At 40.0% G+C, this 24,062-nt stretch overlaps 1 protein-coding gene across 3 annotated transcripts in view; it reads right to left on the reverse strand.

Moving 5' to 3' along the window:
• Nucleotides 1-24,062, reverse strand: part of LOC134804415 (filamin-A) — a 142,526-nt gene that overhangs the window by 22,477 nt on the left and 95,987 nt on the right. For all 3 annotated transcript variants that reach the window (XM_063777448.1, XM_063777449.1, XM_063777447.1), the window contains 12 exons: nucleotides 15,322-15,530; nucleotides 14,636-14,815; nucleotides 14,490-14,564; nucleotides 12,755-12,914; nucleotides 11,697-11,845; nucleotides 6,049-6,121; nucleotides 4,696-4,863; nucleotides 3,973-4,142; nucleotides 3,682-3,774; nucleotides 1,909-2,053; nucleotides 1,702-1,787; nucleotides 1,081-1,273 (listed from right to left, as the gene is read on the reverse strand). In XM_063777448.1, the coding sequence (XP_063633518.1) occupies nucleotides 1,081-1,273; nucleotides 1,702-1,787; nucleotides 1,909-2,053; nucleotides 3,682-3,774; nucleotides 3,973-4,142; nucleotides 4,696-4,863; nucleotides 6,049-6,121; nucleotides 11,697-11,845; nucleotides 12,755-12,914; nucleotides 14,490-14,564; nucleotides 14,636-14,815; nucleotides 15,322-15,530 (1,701 nt within the window). The remainder of the gene's footprint in view (nucleotides 1-1,080; nucleotides 1,274-1,701; nucleotides 1,788-1,908; nucleotides 2,054-3,681; nucleotides 3,775-3,972; nucleotides 4,143-4,695; nucleotides 4,864-6,048; nucleotides 6,122-11,696; nucleotides 11,846-12,754; nucleotides 12,915-14,489; nucleotides 14,565-14,635; nucleotides 14,816-15,321; nucleotides 15,531-24,062) is intronic.

Consider the following 24,062-nt stretch of genomic DNA (forward strand, 5'->3'; position numbering starts at 1 on the left):
TGTCGTCAATGAGGAGACAAATGAAGCACGAAAGTTGATTTACGGTATCACTGTATGTCGCTGAATTTAGGTAGAGCTTTTAGAGATACCGATTGCGTTATTTAATTTTTCGTTCTTCGTTCATCGCGCTGTTTACAATCATTCATTACAGTGGCTTAAGATACGTACGAGTGATAGGAGTTTTATAAAGTGAAATAACAGCTTATATAAAATTTGCTTTATTTAATGGTTGATTGATTGAATAATATATGGATTTACCGGCATTTTCAAGTTAGAAGGAGGTGATACCGGCTCATATCGGCCGCTATCTTGATTATCCCTCATTTGCTCATAACTTCGCGTGAGCAGCAGCCAAATTTTGATCAGAGTTCAGACGATTTGGCACACAGTAACATGATTTTCTTATAACTTCAGGAGCACGCATAGCAAAACGCTAAGTAAACGCTATGTATTTGGTCAATAATATGTCAAAAATTGTTTCCTAGACTTACTACTACTACTCGCTGTATGCAAATTATAGAACTAAAAGCACAAAATTTATAATATTCATAATTATACAATAAAACATGGAATGAAACATAGCTTGGGTGGATTCTATGACACATAGTTATAAATATAGAAAGGCATATTAAAATTCGCTTAGGCATGGCTTGAAGATACGGCTAGAAAGTTATAGATGTAAATATAATGTGATAATATGAATAGTAAATAGCAGGGCATTTATATGTACGTGAGCACAGCATTTAAGGGTATTTTAAATGATTAAGAACACATCAATCAAGATATTGATATATGGTAGAAGTATAAATCTTAATAACTATTTCAAACCATGAAGTCGAAATGAATAGACATCTGTAATGGGGAAATTAAGCCACTTGCCACTATTTGTAAGTAGTTCGAGTAACGCATGAACTGACTAATTCTACGCCAATGAACACTCCTCAGAGAAAAGAAGGAGTTATTTCTACCTCTATGACCTTTATAAGAGTCGAAACGGTTTTGTGCACTGGACGTATTACATTTTGTCTTGCTTTATGAACGGTGGCAAATGTCAAAAATCTCTTCAATTCATATACTCACTGTGGAAGCCGGTGAGGTGTATTTCGGCGGGTTCCCCGCGCGGAGTCGAGGCGAGTCCGGGCCCGGAGGCGCGCGCGTCGGCAGCGGCGGCCGGCGCCGACACCGGGCAAGTGAACGGCGAGCCGGGCACGGCGTGCCCGTTGAACCGGACAGACAGGGTGTGCGGCGCCGCCTCCGACGGCTTGAAGTTCACCTGAACGACAACAAGTATATTGTAAAGGTTAGGTTGCACTAACCACAATCAATGGGCTTTTTGAAGTTTTAGCGGATATGATTACGATTACAGAAAACAATGCAACCGGCCCTTACTAACTAGAATAATTCAGTGACATATCAATCTGCGAAGTTAAGCTATATTTAACATATTCGCTGCTAGCGCGAGCTACGCGCTACTCTTGTAATAATGTAGCGAAAGGTGTTCATGAACAACGAACAAATAACCCGCCTATCGGATCGCTGGCAGTGAAGGTGTTAAGGCTGGTCGAAGACAGACAGTGCAGTTTTCCCATGCGATAAATAAATATTACAATAAACTGAATTATGTTTCTCTGTCGAGGTAGTTCATGGTTGGAAAATGTACCTATTGTTATCAACTAAAAATAATAAAATATTATATATTACCTTGAATCTAGCGTTCCCTTCGCTCTGAACAAAATTTGGAACGTTCCTGCCATTTACGGCTACGATTATTTCCAAGTTGCCAGCACCTACAAATTAAACAAGATATTTAATATATCAAAATTATTAGTCATTCTCATTTTTACTGCGGTTGCTATGAAGCAGAGTATTGGGTTTACACTGTAAATTTAGTAAAATCGGATTGTATACCGGCATGAGAAGCGTTGATGGTGAAAGAGACGGGGCGGCCGACGACGCCGGGCGCGATGTCGGTGACGGCGACCCGCGACGCGCTGTACGCCTTCACCAGGAAGGGGCTGCCTTCCACGTGCCCGCCCATTGCGCCGGCTCGGACCTACAACCAATAGCACTGTGATGTGGGGTGTCCTGATAGGGTCGTCATGTGAAGGATTTGTCACATATCTACAACCTTTCCGTCCCTACTTATGTTAGATAAATGCTTATGTATTAATATTTCCTGACTAGAGTATACTATTTTTTTTTATTTTTTTTATTGGAGAAACAACAGAAGTAAGTACATAATAGTTAATGGTAAGTTATATAGTTCAAAAGATGTGCACCTACCTCCTAAAACGCTCTCACTTAGAACTTTACATAATATAGGTAAAGGTATGCTACGGTAAACTTAACTAAGCTAACGCACACTAGCGACAAGATGCAATGAAACCAGCTAAATTAAATTTACCAAGAATTTATGTTGTCACAGCTAGAATATCAAGAATTTGTTTTTGGAAGCGTGCTCTGTTTGTGTTGAAAATGTCCACGGCCGTGAATAATTTATTGTAAGTATTGCAAAGGCGGCGCAAAGGTGCGCGGATCCCAGCGTTAGATGAACAAGTTGGGACGGCGAACAAGGCATTAGAGCGGGCGGTACTGCGTGAGGGGACCCTAAAGCAAATGTTGTCAAGCAGCTCTGAGCAGTCGTACCTGTCATGGCAGATGTTGTGGAGAAACATCATATCAGAACACATGCGCCTTGAGTCGAGGGAGGGTAGCTTATAATGTTTTAATAAATTACAATAGGACATACGTTTGCCAGTTAAGCGTCTATGTGTAGCCCGCAAAAACTTTTTTTGGACCATTTCAATTGCGTTCGAATACTTGGAGTAAAGTGGGTTCCACACAATTGATGCATATTCCAAATGCGGTCTAACAAGAGCTTTGTATAATAGAATGTACGTGGAAGATTTTTTAAAAACTTTTGCTGTTCTTAATACAAATCCTAACATTTCATATGCTTTAGAGATAATTCGTTCAATGTGACTGTTAAAATCAAGTTTATTGTCAAATAATATACCTAAGTCCCGTACAGACGATACTTTTGTAATGGCCGTATTGCCAATCCTAAATTCAGTGTCAATTGCCCTTTTTTTATTTTTAGTAAAACACATGTGCAAACATTTATCACCCGCTAATTGAAGTTTATTCTTATGACAGTACGAGGTAAAATTGTTGATATCATCTTGAATTAAGTGAATGTCATCACGAGATTTAACTGATTTAAATATTTTTAGGTCGTCTGCAAACATTACAATACTACAGTTCTTAAAACACTCTTTAATGTCATTTATAAAAATAATGTACAACAAGGGACCCAAAATAGAACCCTGTATTACCCCAGAAGATACCGTTGTGAGGTTAGACCTAAACCCATTCAGGGCAATGACTTGGGTTCTGTTAGAGAGGTACGAACTAAACCAACGTAGGAGGTTTCCCCGAATGCCATTGTAAGCCAGTTTTTCTAAAAGCAGTAAACTAGATCATGATAAGAGTATAAGTATTTCACTACCTAATATTGAAAATTCTGTATTCGATCTTCGAACTATTAAAATTAGAGTACGCCGAAAGTCCTAGGTAAAAAAAAGATAGGAACATTTTTTTACCCAGGACTTTCGGCGTACTCTAATTACGGTACGGCGTGCGGTATATCATATAACATGCCTATAAACATCTTAATCTCACCTCGATACTGTGGTCGCCGACATCAACGGGAACAAACGAGATGGTGTATCTTTTGCTAGGTTCGTTTTCACCAACAGTTTCTTCAGCAGACACCTAAAACACCAAAAACGGTATTAGCAGATTCTATTTGTAGCAGAACTGTAGAAAAAAGAATCAAATCATCAAATCCTACATAAGGCAGCTGAAATTTACGGTTACCAATTATATGTTACTTTTACGGTTGCCAATTAAAGGTGACTGAAAGAGCATACTAGTCGGGCGTCGATCAGGATTATCAGACGACTAACTAACCTGCACGGGCACGGGGCGGCGCGCCGGCCCCAGCACGTCCACCTGCGGCGAGGCCGGCGAGTCCACGCTGAACGTGTACGCGTCGCCCACCGACACCTTGTCGGGCGACTCGCTCGAGCCCGCACCGATCACGCGCGCCGGCGCCGACACGTGGCACACGAACGGACTGCCTGTTGGTGTGAAAATCAGCCTTATTAACGTGACAAAAATGTTGACGATTCATTGAGGTCTCTAAGGAATTAACATTTTACAGTTTGACTAGAAAATGGCTAGTAGCTCAGCATGTGATTGACGCTTTCTGGTCTAGAGTGACGAATCGCATAAGTCAGAAGTCTAGGCTAGACTGCGGCATCAGTCAAACTAAAAACGATAAAATTTTTATAGAAGATCAGCAAAAGGCAAGACACTATGAATTAACAATTGTTTTACTTGTAGGTTAAGATTAGGATTCGTAATCAAGTGACTTCCAAATTCCCTCTGCTCCGAATAGAATACCTTCTAATATATGTACATACTTACTGACCTGGGACGTGGTCAACGTTGAAGCGCAACCCGACGGTATGCGGTCACGGCTCGCGCGGGAGAAACTGATGGCGTAAGTGAGCGCATCCTGCGCAACGGCCGCGGTCGGCACATGACTGCCATGCAACGTCACCTCCAGACCCCGGGTGAGACATAACCCACTGCATGGAAAGCCATAGGTACCTACTTAGTAAGACTAACCTGGGACATGGTCACCGTTGAAACGGAGCTCGACGGTGTGCGGGCGCGGGTCGCGCGGGGTGAAGCTGATGGCGTAAGTGTGGGCTCCCTGCGCGGCGGCCGCCGTCGGTACGCGACCGCCGTTCACCGTCACCTCCAGATTGCCTGGGCCCGCTGCCATTGTTTCCACTGCAGGAATAATCTCATTGTTTACTAATACGATTTTTTTTGAGAATTGGAAACAAAAGTGTAAAAGAAAAGACTGGAAAGAATGTTTTCACGCCACTGTTCGGAAATGTGGCAATAGATGGTCTAAAACCAAGCTGGAAAGTAGCTGTAGCACCTGAACCACCACTACTACAATGTTTCATTGTTATCATCATCTGTCATTGGTGACGGTTCGCTACAGCAATGAGTATCATTTAAAACATAAAAATCAATAAAAGGTCTTTTTTGGCGCAACTTTTTCCTTCAAAAATAAAATTAGGTTATTTATAGGACCAAGTTCTTGTTTAAAAAAAAATGGAAATGTCAAAACCATTCGGTTCATTTTTTTTAACAATTATCCATTCAGTTCACGCTTAAGGCGTTTTTTACTTATGTAGCTGTTTGTGTTTTTTTTTAGCAAAAACACTTCTAAGTTTAGAGTCGGTTTGAAGCAAATAACAGAAAAACGCCTCTTAAAAGTGATAAAAAAAGTAAAAAAGGCGGGATCTAAAAATACTTACTGAAATTGGATAGTGTAAATTGTGTTTGACTAAAAAATACAAGAAACACATATCTAGGCTCCCTATAAAAATGAGTTCTTCTAGTGAAGAAAATGATATTCTTACGCTGACACCTACCGAAATTCAAGAGACAGCACAGGCAGTGGCTAGTAATTTGCTACCAGAGAAATCGCGAGCTAGTACTTATAATTATGCAAATATTTTCTTATTTCCTCGCAGTAGTCTTGAAAAGCACTATGTAATGCCTCGGCCGGAAACGCTAAAGATGGACTCGTATTATTTGAGGGTCTCCACTAACGTGTCGGCCCTCAAACGACTCGTCCATCTTTTAGCGGTTTTCCGTCCTCTCCTACAATGTACTATTTAAGACATAATTAGGTAATATCAATGTCCTTTGGACTTTCGTGAAAGCGGCTATATTTGTTATAGAAGTTACGGCTCGGCCACGACATTGAGCGACTTGCGATGGCGGCAGCGTTAACCTTAGGTTGGAGCGAGACGCAGCGATCGGACCTTTCGTTCCCACTTATGGTTGTCGCGGCTGCCGTCGCCAGTCGTGTAATGTCGGGGCCGAGCCGTTATGGTAACATTTGTAGCGGCCACGGTAATATTCTGATTATTACTACTATTACAAGAAACAACTTACCTAAAAATGTAACAGGCTTTCCGACTGTTCCATGCGCGACGTCTTTTACTCTTATAGCGGTTACATCATACACCTGTAAAAAGCAATTTCACAATAGCACAATGGATACGAGAATAGAAAGGTAACGAAACAATCGTGAATATTTTCAAACATGTTATGGATAAATATTAGAATTAATGAAAATATTATTATAAAAATAAAACATCAGGATGATGTACAGTCAGATGCTCGTGAAGTTGACCACCCCATATCGTTTGCCCGCAAATGGCATAGCTATATCGTTTGTTCATCGTTAGTTCACGTTTGTTCAGTAGGTAAAATTGTAAGGACCCGATTGTAACATAATTTTTTTTTAAACAAAAGGGGGTGGCTGTCTTCACGCTAGCCACCCCAAACCACTATATGTAATTTTTTTTGGTCTAGATAGCATGACATTCGTTAGTCCATAATTGTTCAAGCATTAAAATCGTTAGGACCCTATTCCTTCTTTTTTTTTTTCAAAGTGGGGTGGCTGTCTTCACGCTTACCACCCCACCCCGAAATCTGCCAAACTAACTATGTGAAGTCATTGGGCGACGTTAGTTCACGTTTGTTTAGGCATTAAAATAGTTAGGGTCTTATTAGATATGCCATAAAAAAATAAAATCGAAAAAATTCATACGTATGGGCCAGCCGAGGCAAGTAATGTGCCTAATTTGTTTTGTGACGCCCGCAAATGACCTATCTATCTTGAATCAGTATGGTCTGCTGACGTTGTCCTGCAAGTGGCATCGTATGGACCCGATTCTGAGTATTTTTTTCAGCCTTCGACTTAAGAGCATAATTTGAGTTATTCAGATTTTCCAGTTTTATTTTTTACCGGTAAATCTGGTTTGAACGCCCGCAAATGACCTGTCTATCTTGAAATAGCATAGTCTGCAGACATCGTTCTGCAAGTGGCATCGTAAGGACCCGATTATGACTATTTTTTTCAGCCATCGACTTAGGAGCATAAGTTGAGCTATTCAGATTTTCAAGTTTATTTTTTCCAGAAAAACTGTTTTGATCGCCCGCAAATGACCTATCTATCTTGAATCTGCATGGTCTGCTGACGTCGTCCTGCACGTGCCATCGTAAAGACCCGATTCTGACTATTTTTTACGTCGTCGACTTAGCAGCATAAGTTGAGTTATTTAGATTTTCAAGTTTTATTTTTTTCTGGCAAATCTGTTTTGATGGCCCGCAAATGACCTAATGACAGCTACAATTTATTGACAGTGACAGTGTCAAGCCACAAATGTCAAATAGTGCCGCACATTCCGTTTCACGTAGTTCAGTTAATCATTTGGTAATGTTTGTTTATTCTTTAAATGTATCACTGTAGTTTTATATATTCCTTTTTTTTATGCTTACTGCTGTTATAAGTTATAACTTTGTATAAAATCTGGTGTTTTGTTTATACATTGTTGTATGTGTTATGTTTGGTCGACCGGCGGGCTAAACGGGCCCGTATTCTAGTTTAGTATTAGTTATTATTATTATTTTATATACACTATTATAGAGTCTGGCTAGCCAAAAATTGTTGACAGATATTTCGTTATTGTATCACTAATTGTCTATGATTTAAAAAAAAAGCTATAAGTCAGTTGTCAATTTATGTCATTCATTCAAATTGTTTGCGGTTTATAAGGGGTTTATTTCAAATAATATTAATAATGTCTATACTGAGTGAGGTTCGCAAACTATTATTGAAGCTCTTAAATAATTACGACAATGTGCGAAGTCGACATGTAGCGTTGTATAACGAAAAACTGCAATGTTTACAACTCCTAAACAAATGTAAACAAATTAGGAGGTTGGTGCTCTATAAATATTTTGATACTTAGCATTTAGCATATTTGGTATAGTACTTATGTATTTTTTTGGTGATGGATTAATATTACGGTATTATCGAGCTAGGTCTTATTTAAACTACATTTCATTTTTCGCCTTGTTACAATGGTATATGGTGAGAAAGTGTTAACATATGTGTTTATCGTTGACTGATGGTTGACTGTACTTTACATAGTGGTAGAAATTATGTGAGCTGCTTTGAGTGCACGTCAACGTATATTTAACTTATATCCTTAGGTACCCTACGTGTTCACAGAAAATCAAAAATATTTTCTAGTATCAAAACTATAATTCCTTCTACACAAAGTGTGACCAGCCCAAGATTTTTTGAATTTCCCGCCAAACATTTGTGTAATATTTCAGTAGCCAGACTCTATTATATTTATATATAAATATATATATATACATATGTCTATTGATGGATCCGATGAATCTTTTTACTCTGCTTGCGACTCATCTACTTCTTTTCACTCGACCGATGAGCCAATTGAGCCGTGTACTCTTGGTTCATTGATGAGGTGTGAATTCCAAAAATATCCTAATTTCTTTAACGTTTGCCACATTAATGCACAGAGCATTTGCAGTCACTTTTCAGATTTCTTTGATACCTTTTCTTCATGCGATGCTCATGCGATTCTCATTAGTGAAAGTTGGCTTAAACCCAATGTCCTTTCGACTTCTTGCAGCCTTCCCGGGTTTGTCCTGTTGCGAAATGACCGTACCGGTAAGCGGGGTGGTGGAGTGGCCATATATTTGCGCGCAGACATTCCGTACAAAGTTATTAAGTCTTCTCCCTCTCTCCACTCCAGTACAATGGAAAATCTAATACTTGAAATAAAGTTGCACGGTGTGAGCATAATTCTGGGCGTGATATACTGTCCACCCACTATTGACTATTTTGCAGCATTTGAAGACCTTCTGTCGGATGTAGGTTCAGAGTGCACACATCACATAATTATGGGCGACCTTAACACAGACTTGCTGAGGGACACATCCAGATCACGGCATCTAAGATCTATTGTTGAAGCGGCAGATTTTTCCTTAGTGCCCTTGCAGGCTACGCACCGCAATTCTGACTCCCCTGATACATGGCTGGACGTGATTCTGACATCGTCGTTAGATAACGTCATTAACTCTGGCCAGTTTCTGGCACCGGGCTTCTCACGCCACGATTTGATTTTCTTAACATATAAAGTCAAGCCACCCAAACCAAAACCGGTAGTCGTACATTTGCGGAGCTTTGCCCGACTTGATATAAATCTTTTGATTGGGCGTTGGGTGCATCAACTGTAGATGAGAAAGTAGCCAATTTTAACTCCTCTCTCTTAAAGTTATTTGATGCACACGCGCCGGTTCGCGCAGTGAGACTGAGGCGACCGCCTGCTCCTTGGATCACAAGGGATGTTCGGATGGCGATGGCTAAACGGGATAAAGCGTTTCGTAAATACAAGAAGGATCGGAGTGAGGGTAACTGGGGTCTTTTTAAAGCTGCTAGAAACCGCTGTAACCAAACGGTAAGGGCAGCAAAGCGTCGGCATATCCACGAAAATGTCTTGAACTCATCCCTTGCTGACACCTGGAAATTTTTGAGATCGCTTGGCATTGGTAAAGGTAAACCTGATATAGATTCTTCTTCTTTTACATTAAACCAGTTAAATTCGCATTTTTCTAAAACATCAACTCTCAATCCATTAATTAAATTCAAAACTTTATCTCTCATTGCCTCTTTTACTTCTCCAGATATCGTTCCTTTTACTTTTTCTCCTGTCGCCATTGAAGAAATCCGCAAAATTATAGTATCAATTAAATCTAAGGCCGTTGGCCATGATAATGTCAGTCGTCTTATGATTATTCACATTCTGGACAGCGTCTTGCCAGTTATTGCTCACATAGTCAATACTTCTCTACTCACTGGCGTTTTCCCATCATGCTGGCGTAAGGCGTTTGTCATCCCACTCCCCAAAATTAATAATCCGAGCTCACTTAGCCACTTTCGTCCCATATCTATTCTCCCGTTTCTGTCCAAAATACTGGAGGCCGCGGCCCACAAACAGATCTCACACTTTGTTCATAGCAACAGTCTCCTTTCACCGCTGCAGTCTGGTTTCCGGTCTGGACACAGCACCACCACCGCTCTACTTAAAGTTACAGAGGACATAAGACTCGGTATGGAATCTTCCAAAGTTACGGTGTTAGTGCTGATAGATTTCTCCAACGCCTTTAATGCGGTAGACCATGACCTACTTTTGGCTACTCTTACTCATTTGCAGGTTTCTTCAGATGCCACAAAGTGGTTCTTTTCATATCTTTCCGATAGAGCCCAGGCAGTCCGTGCCAGCCGCTCGTTATCTGATTGGTCTGAACTGAGTACTGGAGTACCTCAAGGCGGTATTCTCTCTCCTTTTCTCTTTTCAATTTTTATTAATCTTATTACCGCCAAGATTCGATGCTCTTACCATTTGTACGCAGACGATCTTCAGCTGTACGCGCAAGTTGGCGTGGAAGATATAAACACGGCTATCTCATCAATAAATGCTGACTTGGATTACATCGCCGAGTGGTCTGCTAGCTTTGGCATTTGTGTAAATCCAGCTAAATGCCAAGCCATAATTTTAGGTAGCCAGTGGCAAATGTCTAGGTTGAGTACAGTACCTGTTGCTCCGATCCTTTTTGAGGATACTGTAATTCCGGTGAGCAGTCGGGTTAAGAATCTCGGATTAGTTTTAGATTCCAACCTTTCCTGGTCTGGTCAGCTCTCGGAGACAAGTCGGAAGGTCACAGGTACACTTAGAACTCTATATAAATTTAAAAACTTTCTGCCTGTAAGCACGAAAAAAATGTTACTGCAGTCCTTAGTGTTACCAATAACTGATTACGGGGATGTGTGTACTACTAATGCCACTCAGGAATCACTCAATAAACTAGACCGTCTACTCAATAACTGTATTAGATTTATATTTGGACTTCGTAAATACGATCATGTCTCCTTTTATCGCCGGCAGCTCAACTGGCTCTCCATCCGTCGTCGTAGGTCCTTTCGGATCCTTTGTATCCTATTTTCGATCCTGTTTGAGCCTTCTGCTCCTGGATATCTCAAAAGTAAATTCGTCTTCGATACTCCTCGTCCAGGATGTGAGCTGCGTACCTCCCGCGTTCTCAAACTGACCATACCTTCTCACCGTACTGGTTTTATGACTAATTCTTTCGCCGTCCAGGCTAGTCGTCTTTGGAATTCACTCCCTCTAAATATTAGACAAGCTCCAAGTAAGTTTTCTTTTAAGCGGTTGTTGCGTAAGCATTTGCTAAAACAAGAGTTCGAATAATATCCATCATTATTATATTTATAGTATGTATTGTATAAATATGTAGTAGTTTATATATATTTTATTTATTTATGTAGTTTATATGTATAGTTTGCTTTTTTTATATTCACTGAATAGGTATATTTCTCTCTCTGCACCAATTGTAGATGTCTGTTTGGCCCTATGGTTGACTGGTAGAGAATGCCATTTGGCATTAAGTCCGCCATTTGTACATTTTTGTATATACTTTGTGCAATAAAGTTTAAATAAATAAATAAATAAATGACCTATCTATCTTGAATAAGCATGCTCTGCTGACATCGTTCTGCAAGTGGCATCGTAAGGACCCGGGGACTTAGAATAACAGTTACTTAATATTATAACAAATATATCGGTATTAATAATTTCCAAATTATTATTGATATTACATTGGATTATGTTCGAATAATTTAAAGGGCTGTATATTAGAGTTACCTTTAAGTGGAATGGGCTAGCCGGGATGGGCGTGGAATCGACGAGCACGTTGAGGCGGTGCTCGCCGACGGCGCGCGGCACGAACTCGGCGCGGAACACGCCGGCGCCCGCCGCCGCTACCGCTGCTGGCACCGACGCGCCGTTCGGACCTGCGCCCCCGCACCGCTCAGCTCAACGCCTCGCCCTAACTCCCTCTCTACCCCCCTCTCATCTTCCCTCCTACCGTGTTAAGAGTTAGGGCGAAGCGGATGAGCTTTTTCGACAATGATTGTTACAATGTATTTACTATTTATAACGGCATCAGGTTATTTAAAGATGCTCGATGTAAATCAATCTCTTCTTATAGGTCTTTTACGGTTACTACGACCAAACTTTTAACTTTGACTACTTATATTTTATTTATTCTAAATATATACTTTAAATAGAATGTGCTAATCGAATTATGAAGCGGGTTAATTGATTAGTGATAAGTGATAATAATAAACACATAATGCGGAGTTAAGAGGTGGTTGGACTTAGGTTGTTAGTACTGCAAAGCATCTTAAGTTTATTCTGAATCTTTCCCCTCGGAGCAAAATTCCGTTTCGTTTGAGTCAGAAGATGATCCAAATGATATTTTTTCTTTTTTATTCTTTCATATATATTTAAACTGGCCTGCAAAAAGATAACCAAACAGTTTGAAGCATAACATGATCTTATAGGAATAGGAAACACTTAGTGTGACACGAGATATCGGACATATCATCTAATTATAAGCCACACATTCTAACCACCTCTAATTTATTTTCTACCATTTAAATTAATTACTTGGGGTGATCTTCCTAGATATTAGCAGAATAAAATAAATGTAATAAGTTTGCGCCTTAACAAAGTGTTAGTTCCATATTATATTACCATGATTTAGCAACAAATTTGACTAAAATATCACTAAACAAAGAGTAACAAGAGTAGCCATTATAGCATTAGTGCTCAGCAACGAATTCGAAAAAGCTATCCGATTACGTGATGATCACCCTGTATAGTGTGCACTGCGGGGTGGGGATATAGTAGGTACTGACCCTCAACATTGACCTCTATCTGGTCGAGCGTGGCGCTGGGGTGGTGCAGCGTGAGCGCGGCGGGCTGGTGCAGCGGCGCGGGCCCGGGCAGTGTGACGCGCGCGCCGCCGCCGCTGCCCTCCGACACCTCCACGATCAGTGGGCAGCCTGGCACTCGCATCTACACCGACCGACCATACAGTGGCGATTATTTTTACAAATCACGCGTTTATAAAAGCTGAGACACAGATGTTGTAAAACAAGAGATGTGTATTGTAAGCAGAATTGTATGTACGTATGTAATGTGAAGAATGTCCATGTTTTAATTCCACGCGCGCACAATGCAAACTGTAAGCACTCAATACAAACAACTTCATACTGCGCTCATGCGCTGGCTAGCAATTTTCAACAACAAGCTATGTTATGGCAAACAACTTAAAAATCGTGTTTTATGCTTTCATATATTTGGTGTAGAATCTAAAGATACACGCCACCTGCTCGTGGCATGTCTGCTGAATTATTAATTATAACTGATGTGATATTTCAATTGTATTATTATTGAATTGCATCTTGCTGTGCCATTGTTTTAATGAAGCCTGAATAAACAATAACATTACATCAGATGTAGGTATAATTCTATCATTACGTTACTCATACATCTAGTATAATTATTTTCTTTAATGTCAGATGGGGTAAGAAGACCACTGGGGCAAGAAAAACACTTGTAGGGAAACCTCATACTTTTTCTCTTGTCCCGAGCAAAATAAACTGTGCTCTTACCCTAAATTACCTTAGATGTGCTACACGCGCGCGCCCGTGAGGAACAGAACATACGAAATGCGACAAGAATAAAAACGCGTCTTAACATTCTTGACAACATAACAAACACCACCTACGTAATTTGGTCGGGATATTTGTTACCCACCATACTAAATTGACGGTGGGGAACAAAAAAAATTGAGACTGTGACAAGAACAAACAATACTGCTGCTACTCCTAGTGAAAGTTCCATAAGAGCATGTCGTTCAGTCATCTACCGGCTCTACCATTAAATTTTATCACTATACTAATTGTAACTCTATGCTGTTACTTCACTAAAAATTATTTAGGAAAATTTAATTTTGTTTTTGGACCACAGACCGGTTTTCTGTGTTTTGGACATACATAACTTAGTTTTGGGCTTTATAGTATAAAAGACTTAAGTACACTTAGGCCAATACACTTAGGTACAATTAGGTATAGGTGTAGCAACTCAAATCAACAACTATCTAGGGAGCGTGCATGATATTTAAGGGGCAGCCTATGCTGCCTAGCAGCCTTCAGATTTTTGGCGCGAGGCGTAAATGTGAAGTTTATGTTTCCAAAGCAGCCCACAAGATGGCAGCCATAAAAATCTATGTGCGAGCTAATATCAATCAATCAATCAAAGCATTTATTTTCAGGCTACTAAGGCCCATAGATACATACCTTACAAACGAACATATATATACAATTATAAAAAACTTAAATACTAAAAAATCATTTTCGTGACACAGTTTTCTGTTGCGGCGTCACTTGCTCTGGTTGGTTGGTTGGTTGGTTAATATATCTACTGTACTCTAATATACCTAATATATCTTTATGATGCTATTCCATTCGATTATTATTGTTTTCCATATAATTGACTTTACATATAAGAAATATAATGACTTAGGTTATATTCCTGTAAATATTTTGTGTTTTTAAATAAATTGAATATGAATCCACACATACATACCTTATTAAAAGACACATTAACTACATGGTCACAAGCCTCAGTTGGAGTAAATGAAACTGTAAATCTAGCATTGCCCTAAAACAAAGAAAAAACATTATTATTTCAAATCATCAAAGCAAATAAGCAATGAGAGTGCAGAAACATACCTGTGGGTGTACTTGAGTTGGTATGTTCAATCCTCGAGCGGCAACAGTGATCTCCAAGTTGCCCTCTCCGGCTTGTGCTGCGTCCACTGCTAGTTGAACCGGGACACCAACGCGAGCTGATGACCCTCCATTCACACTCACTAACTTGCCGTCATAGGCTTTACAGATGAATGGGGTACCCTGTTAACAACCATTATCTCTATCATTTGCAGTGTTCCGGGTTTTGGATGCACCGCAGAGTGTCCCTAAAACCATCGCCAAGACTTACAGGGCTTATAGAACAGCTGATGGGCTACAAGAAGCAAATTTACCTGAGCAAATTTTGATCATATGGTCTTACCCTCCATCTGATCTTACCCAGATATACCTTAAATAACACTTGCAAAGCATGTACTATCAAAATCGTTGCAGACTTATCTTGGTCTAACTCTATCCCCCTTATTGGTGGTATAGGTACCTGGCCCCACACTTTTATTATCTTGGAAATACAAATTGAAAGAAAAAGACCTCACAGAAGTAACTACGCCCATGGCTAGATTAGTTCATGTTATGCTACCGCCCCTTTATTCATACAACTTAGCAAAACCTCTGTAAATTTTGTCTCTATCTAACATACTAAAATGTCTAAAAGACAGAAAGGGATAAATAATGTCAACAACTATAATTAATGTTAAGGAAGTACTTACAGGCACTGGCTGGTTATTGTAATGTGCTGTCAAGGTATGTGGGCCCACATGTCGCGGCGTAAAGCTCGCTAGTAGCCCGGAGACTGCGTCACCAGTGAGCCGCACAGGCACTTCGGCCCGCGGACCGCGAACCGTCACTATTAGCTCTCCGCCAGCTGAGCCTTCCACGCGCACTGAGCATGATGCCACTTCTCCAACGGGGATCAGTTCTACGACATAAAATTAGTAGGTATGAAAATGTAATCTAGCTGAGAGTAGACAAGCTTATAATTACTTCAAAGAATTGGTAGATATAGCCAATTTCCGATAACGTTTATTTGCACCTTAATTGTCTATCTTCCTTATAATTAATTGTACTGATTCATCAGACCTCTGTTCCACCACGAAATTGCTGCCGATTTAGGGATCCCTACTAACTTAGCGATTAAAAAAGAAACCTAAATCATATGTTTATTCACCTAAGTTTGTTAAGCATCTTACCTGGCTAATTTACCGAGGTCATGTACAACACAGTGTAGCATCATTATTTTTAAAACAAAACTTGACTATCGACGCCCATAAATTTATCAATATGTCGCTGAAGGACTCATGACTCATGAATCAATTAGGATTAGGAAATAAGCGCAAGCAAATTAATATTGTTGGAGGTGTGTTGGAGTCGTTTGATTGACAACAAAAATGACAGCATTGATAGCTGTGTGACAATGACGTTTCACATATTTTAGTCCACGATGCACTAATGTGTTACATAGTTACGCTTATTCCACGCAATCACAATCACGGACCTAGAGAGTAAACCGGATAGTGTACATTAGCCAAAAAGTGTGTCAACATGAGAAGTCAGGGTGGGCCGTTGCATCTCTTTTTAATTAGGGTGACCATAAGTCATATGTATGTGGGATATTAGGATAACCTTTGTATATATAGTTTGGCCAGGATCTTTTCTTATTCGTGCATAGTTATATTAGTTATAAAGAATCATACTGTCTTTTCGCTGTACTAGTATTATGGCCTAAAAAGGGATGGATATAGTTTTTTTTTTCTCTTCTGTACAATGCTTCACACAACCTTAGGTACTTAATTTAGTTGTTCTAAAAACTGTTATTAATAGGCGTAGATGCTGGACCACGAACATGGTCGATCCTCAGTAAGGTGGTCCGCCGTAACGTCTGTCAAGAATACGGGTATGAGTGAGAGAGATAGAGAGACAGATATGCTGACAGAACCAGAGGGTCTACCGCGAACCGCGTTCGACGTGTCGCCCCTCTGTCACACTTACGTACGAAAGTGCTACAAAGAGGCAACACGTCGAAAGCGGCTCGGGGTAGGCTCTCAGGACACCCCCAATGTCCTGAGAGCTTTTTACAGTCTTTTCCGCGTTAGGTCCCAGGCCCTTCATAGCAAGCACTAGCCGCCCCTTTCTCAGTACCCATCATATAGACTGCCGCTTAAAATATCTGGCCGGCCTAGGCCCGGGCCTACTCGGCCTTAGGACAAATCCGCCACTGCCACTGGGTCGCGTGGGACCGCTACGCCCGTTTGCTATAGTTTTTAACTAGGACGCTTGTCACTGGAGCATAGACACCGAAGTTTGCATCGTTTGACGAGCATCTTTCTCTGTCTCTGTAATTACTCCTTTATAGGAGTAAAAGTAAAAGATGCCCGCAATTTGCGAACCTCGGTGTTCACGGTGGTAGACCATCTGTGCGAAAAGAGAAGAGTCGTGAAATGTAAAGAAACTAGTGATGTGCCGTTCCCAGTAAATTTTCCAAAGAGGGTAAATTCCCAGTAACGTTTCTGGTATCGTCCCAAAAGTCAGTAAATTACCATAAAGTTCTATTTTTCTTTTATTATCAATGTGTTTTTTTATTATTATAACAATGTATAAATGTGTCTGTAATGTTTAAGGACTTTGGATTTCAATTTTGGCAATTATTTATTCTGTATTGGCTCTCATTTCACCAATTTAAACATGCCGAAATAAATACATACCTATTCATATAAACTTACTTTTAAGTACGTAATAAGAATTGTTAACACTGATTCTCATCGTGCCGACATCATGGTCACCCTAATGAGTTTGACAATGTTGATTTGTATTTTTATCGCAAAATGTAAAGCCCCCTCCAGACTATGTGCGTGAATCGCGGCGCGACGTCGCGGAGCGCACATATCGCGAAGTTGACGTATGACTCCACACTCGCACACTTCACGGCGATTTCGCAGTTTGGTTTGCGGCAAGATGGCGGAAAAGCATCAGCTGATCGAGTTTAACTGTTAGTTATCTATGGCATCATACGTGATTTAGCTGTTTATCCATTTTGTTTTCTTGTGAAACCGTAAAATATGGCTGCTTAATATAATATAATCACAATATAATTAATATTTATCTTTCCACAGAAGAGCCAAAATAGTGTGCAATGTGGAGGCTTGCAAGTTCGCGCTTCGCGTCTCCTTTGACGCGGGCCGAAATACCGACAAAAAACGGAGAACAAGGCGCGAAGGCGTGAACAATCTGCAAAATCGACGCCACACTCGCGTTCGCGGCTGCGCCCGCGAATCACGCGCATAGTCTGGAGGGGGCTTAATAATTGTGGCTTCCTTGTGAAACAATATTCCACAATTAGAAATTCTTTCACTCCTACAACCTTTAACGCAACATTTATTCACAATTTTTAAGAAATTTTTCATTCACGTGTTTTGATAACATGTCAACACACGTTAGGGATACCAATTAATATTCAAAGTTACTACAATGTCTACCATATCAAAATTAATGGTTTTTTGTTGTGCACATGCTTGGTTAAATCAGTTAATAATATTGACATCATAATTATTTACAAATTTCTTAAAAGATATCAGAACCTTACTCTAAATATAGCACTTAAATAATATAAGAAGGTATTTAATTTCAGTAGTATATTGATATAAATACTACCACAATGGTATATTTTTAACATTGACAACATGTGCGAGTGAGACACCGCGACCCACCTTTGCTATCTCAAGTGGACCGCTTTCTCTAGTCTGGTAAGAACGTCTTTCTGGCTCGGTGATAAGGTTAAATTTTGTATGGCAAAAAAAGTGACAGTTCACTCCATCTTATAACTTCATGATCACAATTTCACAATACAAATATTGAAGCGCTACACCAAAGAATATAATACTCACTGCTACACTCCGCTACAGCATAGACATCGGTTACACGCTAATTCTGGCGTCAGAGGGCCTACCGCGAACCACGTTCGACGTGTTGCCTCCCTGTCACACTTACGTGCGAATTCACAAGTGCGACAGAGAGGCAACACTTCGAACGTGTTTCGCGGTAGAGCCTCAGTTCAGTCCATCAGTTCATTCGAGTTTTGACTGATGCCAGATTTGCCAGAATGATGGAAAATGGACACGGTTACACGATCAGTCCCGACTGACAACAGACTGATAAAATTACGACACAGAGTCGGCACTCTCGAACAAGCCTCGAACCGAATTATGAACGTACATTGTGCCAACACACCAAATACAGGCTTAAATAACTCACATCCAGGCCATAATTGTTAAAAAAAAACACACCAAATCTATATCAATACTACCAACACAAAAAAAACAACGCTAGGGCTCGACACATCCAGTACCTACTGTTTATCGACATCGATAAATGTGCGATACGTGCTGTTGTATTTACTGTTCTACTGTAAGAGTACATTTTGAGAATCACGTGGATTAATAAAATAAAAAATAAAAATTATATAAACAATTTTATTTTACATGATAAAAATAACATAGTTTATTATTCAAGTAGGCATATTACAATATGCTGAATTCGCGCGCATTTTTTTTAATCTGGTCCCTTTTTTTGAAGGCACTGGATGGAGAATGATTTCCACAAATGAACTTGTTTCCATTCAGCTTTTGAATAGATAAATAAATACGCCAAATCCTCATTTCCTGTTAGCTTTGCCCATAATCGACATCTGATATAAAGAGATTATCGATAAATTGGTCGTACACTATTCGTGTCTTAGGTTACTTAGTTTTTTACTTAAAAAGACTTCATTCACAAAATATTTTCGTTTTAATCATGGATTGTACACGACTAAAACGAATTCGAACTAATTAAATTAGTAACTGTTAACGACTCAAAGTAAAAAATGAAAATATTGCATACAAACATCAGTTTACCGACTTGTTCCGATCAAGTGGAAATCTGGCCAAAAATACGTCCGTAGTTAGTCTTCTTACACGCCCACCACAAACTTCACATTTCCTTAAAGATTTGGCCACCATTTAAATAACAGCTAAAGTTATTTTACCAAAATTACAATAAAAAATAACCACGTATTTCCACGTTCACAATTTAAAATGACGTTATTGACGTTTTACTACCGATCATACCAACCTAAAGAAAAGTAAGTATAATACGTCTATGTTAAAAGCAAGTATGGTATGTGCTACCAAAATGCAACAGCAGTCATTTTAATTCGATAAGATTATTTCTATGCCTCAATGTTGGTAACAAGTACGTTCCTAATTTATCATAGTATGGGGTGTCGATTGACAGTCGCCGTTTGGACACAGAACGCAACACAGTCATAAGTCTTCTCTAAATCCCCCTCCAGACTATGCGCGTGAATCGCGGGCGAAGCCGCGAACGCAAGTGTGTAGTCGATTTTCGTAGACAGCGAAAGCGACTCCACACTCGCGTTCGCGGCTTCGCCCGCGATTCACGCGCATAGTCTGGAGGGGGCTTAATATGGTGACTGACGCGAGAATGACACAAACAGGTTACACGATCAGTCTCCTATCAGTTTTCTGTCATTCAAAATGGACTGACGAATATTATCTAAAAATTTAAATTTTCATCAGTCCAGACCATCAGTCCATCTGTCCGCGTGTTACACGATAATTCTCCCGTCAGTCTGACCAGACTGATGGACTGAACTGACGCCAGAATTAGCGTGTAACCGATGTCTATGATGTAAGCTAAGGATGTAAGTAATTGATGTATGAAACTGGATTTTCCATTTTTTTTTTCTGTGAGCCAGTCATTTGCTGTGAGTTGTGTCACACCTCGGACACTGGCGATCAAATGTATAGCCCCCTCCAGACTATCCGCGTGAATCGCGGGCGTTCGCGGCTTCGCCCGCGATTCACGCGCATAGTCTGGAGGGGGCTTATGAAACAAACTCGTTCCTACGCACACAGTCTAAGCTCGTGTAGGTGAACGCGACCTTGCTTGTGTGCTTCGCCCGCGATTCACGCGCATAGTCTGGAGGGGGCTTAAGTGAGATAAGACGTGCTAGGGTTCCCGCCATTTTGTTGTCAAGTTCGATTACCTCAATGACTCAAAACTCATTGCGCGTATTAGGAAGAAATAAGAATCGTATTATGCTGTAAGGAGGGTATCTAAGCTCGATTTATACAATAGTTTCCTATTTTTAATCAGTTTAAACGAAGTAACATAATTTTTATAAGGAAATTCAGGCCCAAAAATATTACGCAAGTTGATATTTTGTTGTTTTCAGTGTGATCTGATTAAAAATCAATAAAAGGTCTTTTTTGGTGCAACTTTTTCCTTCAAAAATAAAATTAGGTTATTTATAGGACCAATTTCATGTTTAAAAAAAAATAAGAAATGTCAAAACCATTCATTTCATTTTTTTTAACAATTATCCATTCAGTTCACGCTTAAGGCGTTTTTTACTTTATAAGCTGTTTGTGGTTTTTTTTTAACAAAAACGCTTCTAAGTTTAGAGTCGGTTTGAAGCAAATAACAGAAAAACGCCTCTTAAAAGTGATAAAAAAAGTAAAAAAGGCGGGATCTGAAAATACTTACTGAATTGGATAGTGTAAATTGTGTTTAATTAAAAAATACAAGAAACACGTATCAACGCACGCTATAAAAATGAGTTAGTGAAGAAAATAATATTCTTACGCTGACGCCTACCGAAATTCAAGAGACAGCACAGGCAGTGGCTAGTAATTTGCTACCAGAGAAATCGCGGGATAGTACTTATAGTTATGCAAATGTTTTCTTATTTCCTCGCAGTAGTCGTGAAAAGCACTATGTAATGCCTCGGCCGGAAACGCTAAAGATGGACTCGTCCATCTTTTAGCGGTTTTCCGTCCTCTCCTACAATGTACTAATACTGTGTGTGTTGTTTCAGTTGTTTGCATGGATTTAGTATCAGCCAATAAACTTGAACGCGCGCCGATATTGTACAAGTTGGTAGCACTGATCAATTAAAAAGTTAGCTATGGCGGGAAACGTTAATAATATAGATGGAGTTCTTTTCAAATTTAATTCATCTTCTTCTATCTCAAATTGAATGAATTCATATAATGTAAGTTGTTTCTCCAGTATTATACGACTATTATAAAACACCAATAGTTAAATTATTAACACTATTCAAAATATAACTCACTATACTCATATAGGTTCCCAGTTGGCAAACCGTACGTCATACTAGTTTTTGTGCTATACGTCCATCGGTATAAGATACCTATAATAACTTCTGAACTCACTACTAAGCCTTGTGAGAATTGCGTTTCAACATCATAGTTGATATAAATTTTACTCCTTTCTCAAAAAGACATCTGATCTGATGTTAGATTTAAATAATTTAAAGTCACTTAATTGTGCAGAAACAGAAGAAAGTTTGGATAAAGTACCTACCTGCTTTAGTTTATTAGTAATATTTCTCGCAATAAAACGAACTTAAACTAAGTAACTTCCTACTTATTGAGTTCGTTTTATCAATATCTGTAGGTACCCGCTGGAATAAATTGATAACTCTCAGGTAGAGATGGGTAGTGGGTAACTACTCACGGGTAAATACCGAGTAAATACTCAGTATTTACTCAATATACCCGTATTTACTCGTTTATACCCAAATTGGTGGGTATAAACTATTTAGAGTGCTGAAAGGGGCACATAAATTTGAAATATAGGTGTATTTTGTAAGCCGCTACTGGATTAAGTACTCAAAATTGTAAGAAATGTATTTTTAAGAGGGGCACTCCATACATGTAACTAATTGTCACAAAAAAAAATTCAGAAACCACCAACGTGTTGCACATCATTTAATGGGTCTTTAAAAATAACTGGAATGTTTCTAAGAATATTTTTGGATAAATTGAATATTTTTGGAAAAAAACCGTTTCGAAAGGCCAAAATAATGTTTATCTCTCTATAACTTTAGAACCAAAGTTCAGAAAAAATATGAAAACATATCGGGAGGTTAGCCGTATATAGAGTAGATATGAACGCCGCGCCGGCGCGCCGCCGCCGCCGACGCTGCGCTATCGGCGTGGCATCGGCGTGACCTTGTTAGATACTACATACTACTACTTTCAGAATCAGAAAATATCGATGGTAAATTCAAACTTTTCTGTTTGGTAACCGCGCTACTAGTGTTAGAGCAACGAAATGACTAATTTTGCCAGCTGGCTAGCTCATCCGTCATTCACCGCGAATTCAATTATTGCAAGCATGGTTTAAATGTCTTAAAAAGGTGTAAAAGGGGGTTAATTTCAGATATTAAGCGTTTTCACGCCCAAAGGTCCGGCCGTTGGCCTTGCACGGAAGGCATCGGAAACGGAATCAGGTCTCATTTTAAGCTTGGCCATTGTTCAAATTTCAAGCTTTGCTCTCTCGTAGACCAATCTTTGGCCTCGCATCGCTCGCATAGAAGTAAGCCGCTATCTGAACCTGCAAGTTTTCGGCCCTGTTTGGAGCGTAACTTTTGGCCTCGCTTTTAAAATGCTTGGTTCTTCTCCAATCTTAGCTCCACTGCAGCACGGCCTTTGGCCTCGCACGAATGCACCTACAGGAGAGCCCCAGAGGTCTTTAACACTGTGGCCACGGTCTTTATCGGCCTTCGGTCTTGCTTACACTGGACCAATTCCAAGCTCTGCCCTCTTGCAGCTTGGCCTTCGGCCTCGCACAGAAGCGCGCCGTATCGGCACTCCGCGCATTCGGCCGTCAGCCAAGCTCACACACTTGGCGTTCGATTCTAAGCTGTATGCTTACCTGCTGCTCAGCCTCTGGCCTCGGATGGGAAGGCGTCGGGATCTGGTCTTCGGTGTTAGGTGGAGCTCGGCCTTGGGCCTCACTTTTTGACATAAACCGGTTTGTTGGGTCGATATTGGTTAATAACGGAGCTTGATTTTCCTCACTTCGGCTCTTTGGACAGTCGACCAGATGTTTCCCTGATACAGTCAATCCGCTACTTTTTACTTAGCACAATAGATAAGGGCCTCGCAAAGATCTTCCGGCCAGGGCCTCGCCAAGATTAAGACCGCCTCTGATGCCGCTCGATACCGTTTATACTATATAAAACTTTTTTCGTACCTTTATTCAATAAATTTTGCTTGCAATTGAAAAATGCACTTATTTTATAACTTTCTTACAGCAAAAACGTGTAAATTCGGTAAAATTTTGGTTTGAATTCTTTTTTCATTAATCAAAGGTGTTTCAAGGCCACGCCGCCGATTCGCCGCCGCCGCCGACCGATTTTGACCGGCGCGCCGCCGCCGGCTAAATGCCTATCGGCGCTCATATCTAATATAGAGTACAAAAAGCAATATTTTGAACATCATCGGTTGAGCCATTTTTGAGTTTAAAAAAAAAAACCCTTAATAAAAGGTCGTAACTGCCGCATAAACACGCACATTTGCGCGACATGCAGTTATCTAGATTCTAGAACATCGATAGAATTTAAGTACCATATTTTTAAAGTAAG

This window comes from Cydia splendana, chromosome Z, assembly GCF_910591565.1.
Source record: "Cydia splendana chromosome Z, ilCydSple1.2, whole genome shotgun sequence".
NCBI classification, from domain to species: Eukaryota; Metazoa; Arthropoda; class Insecta; order Lepidoptera; family Tortricidae; genus Cydia; species Cydia splendana.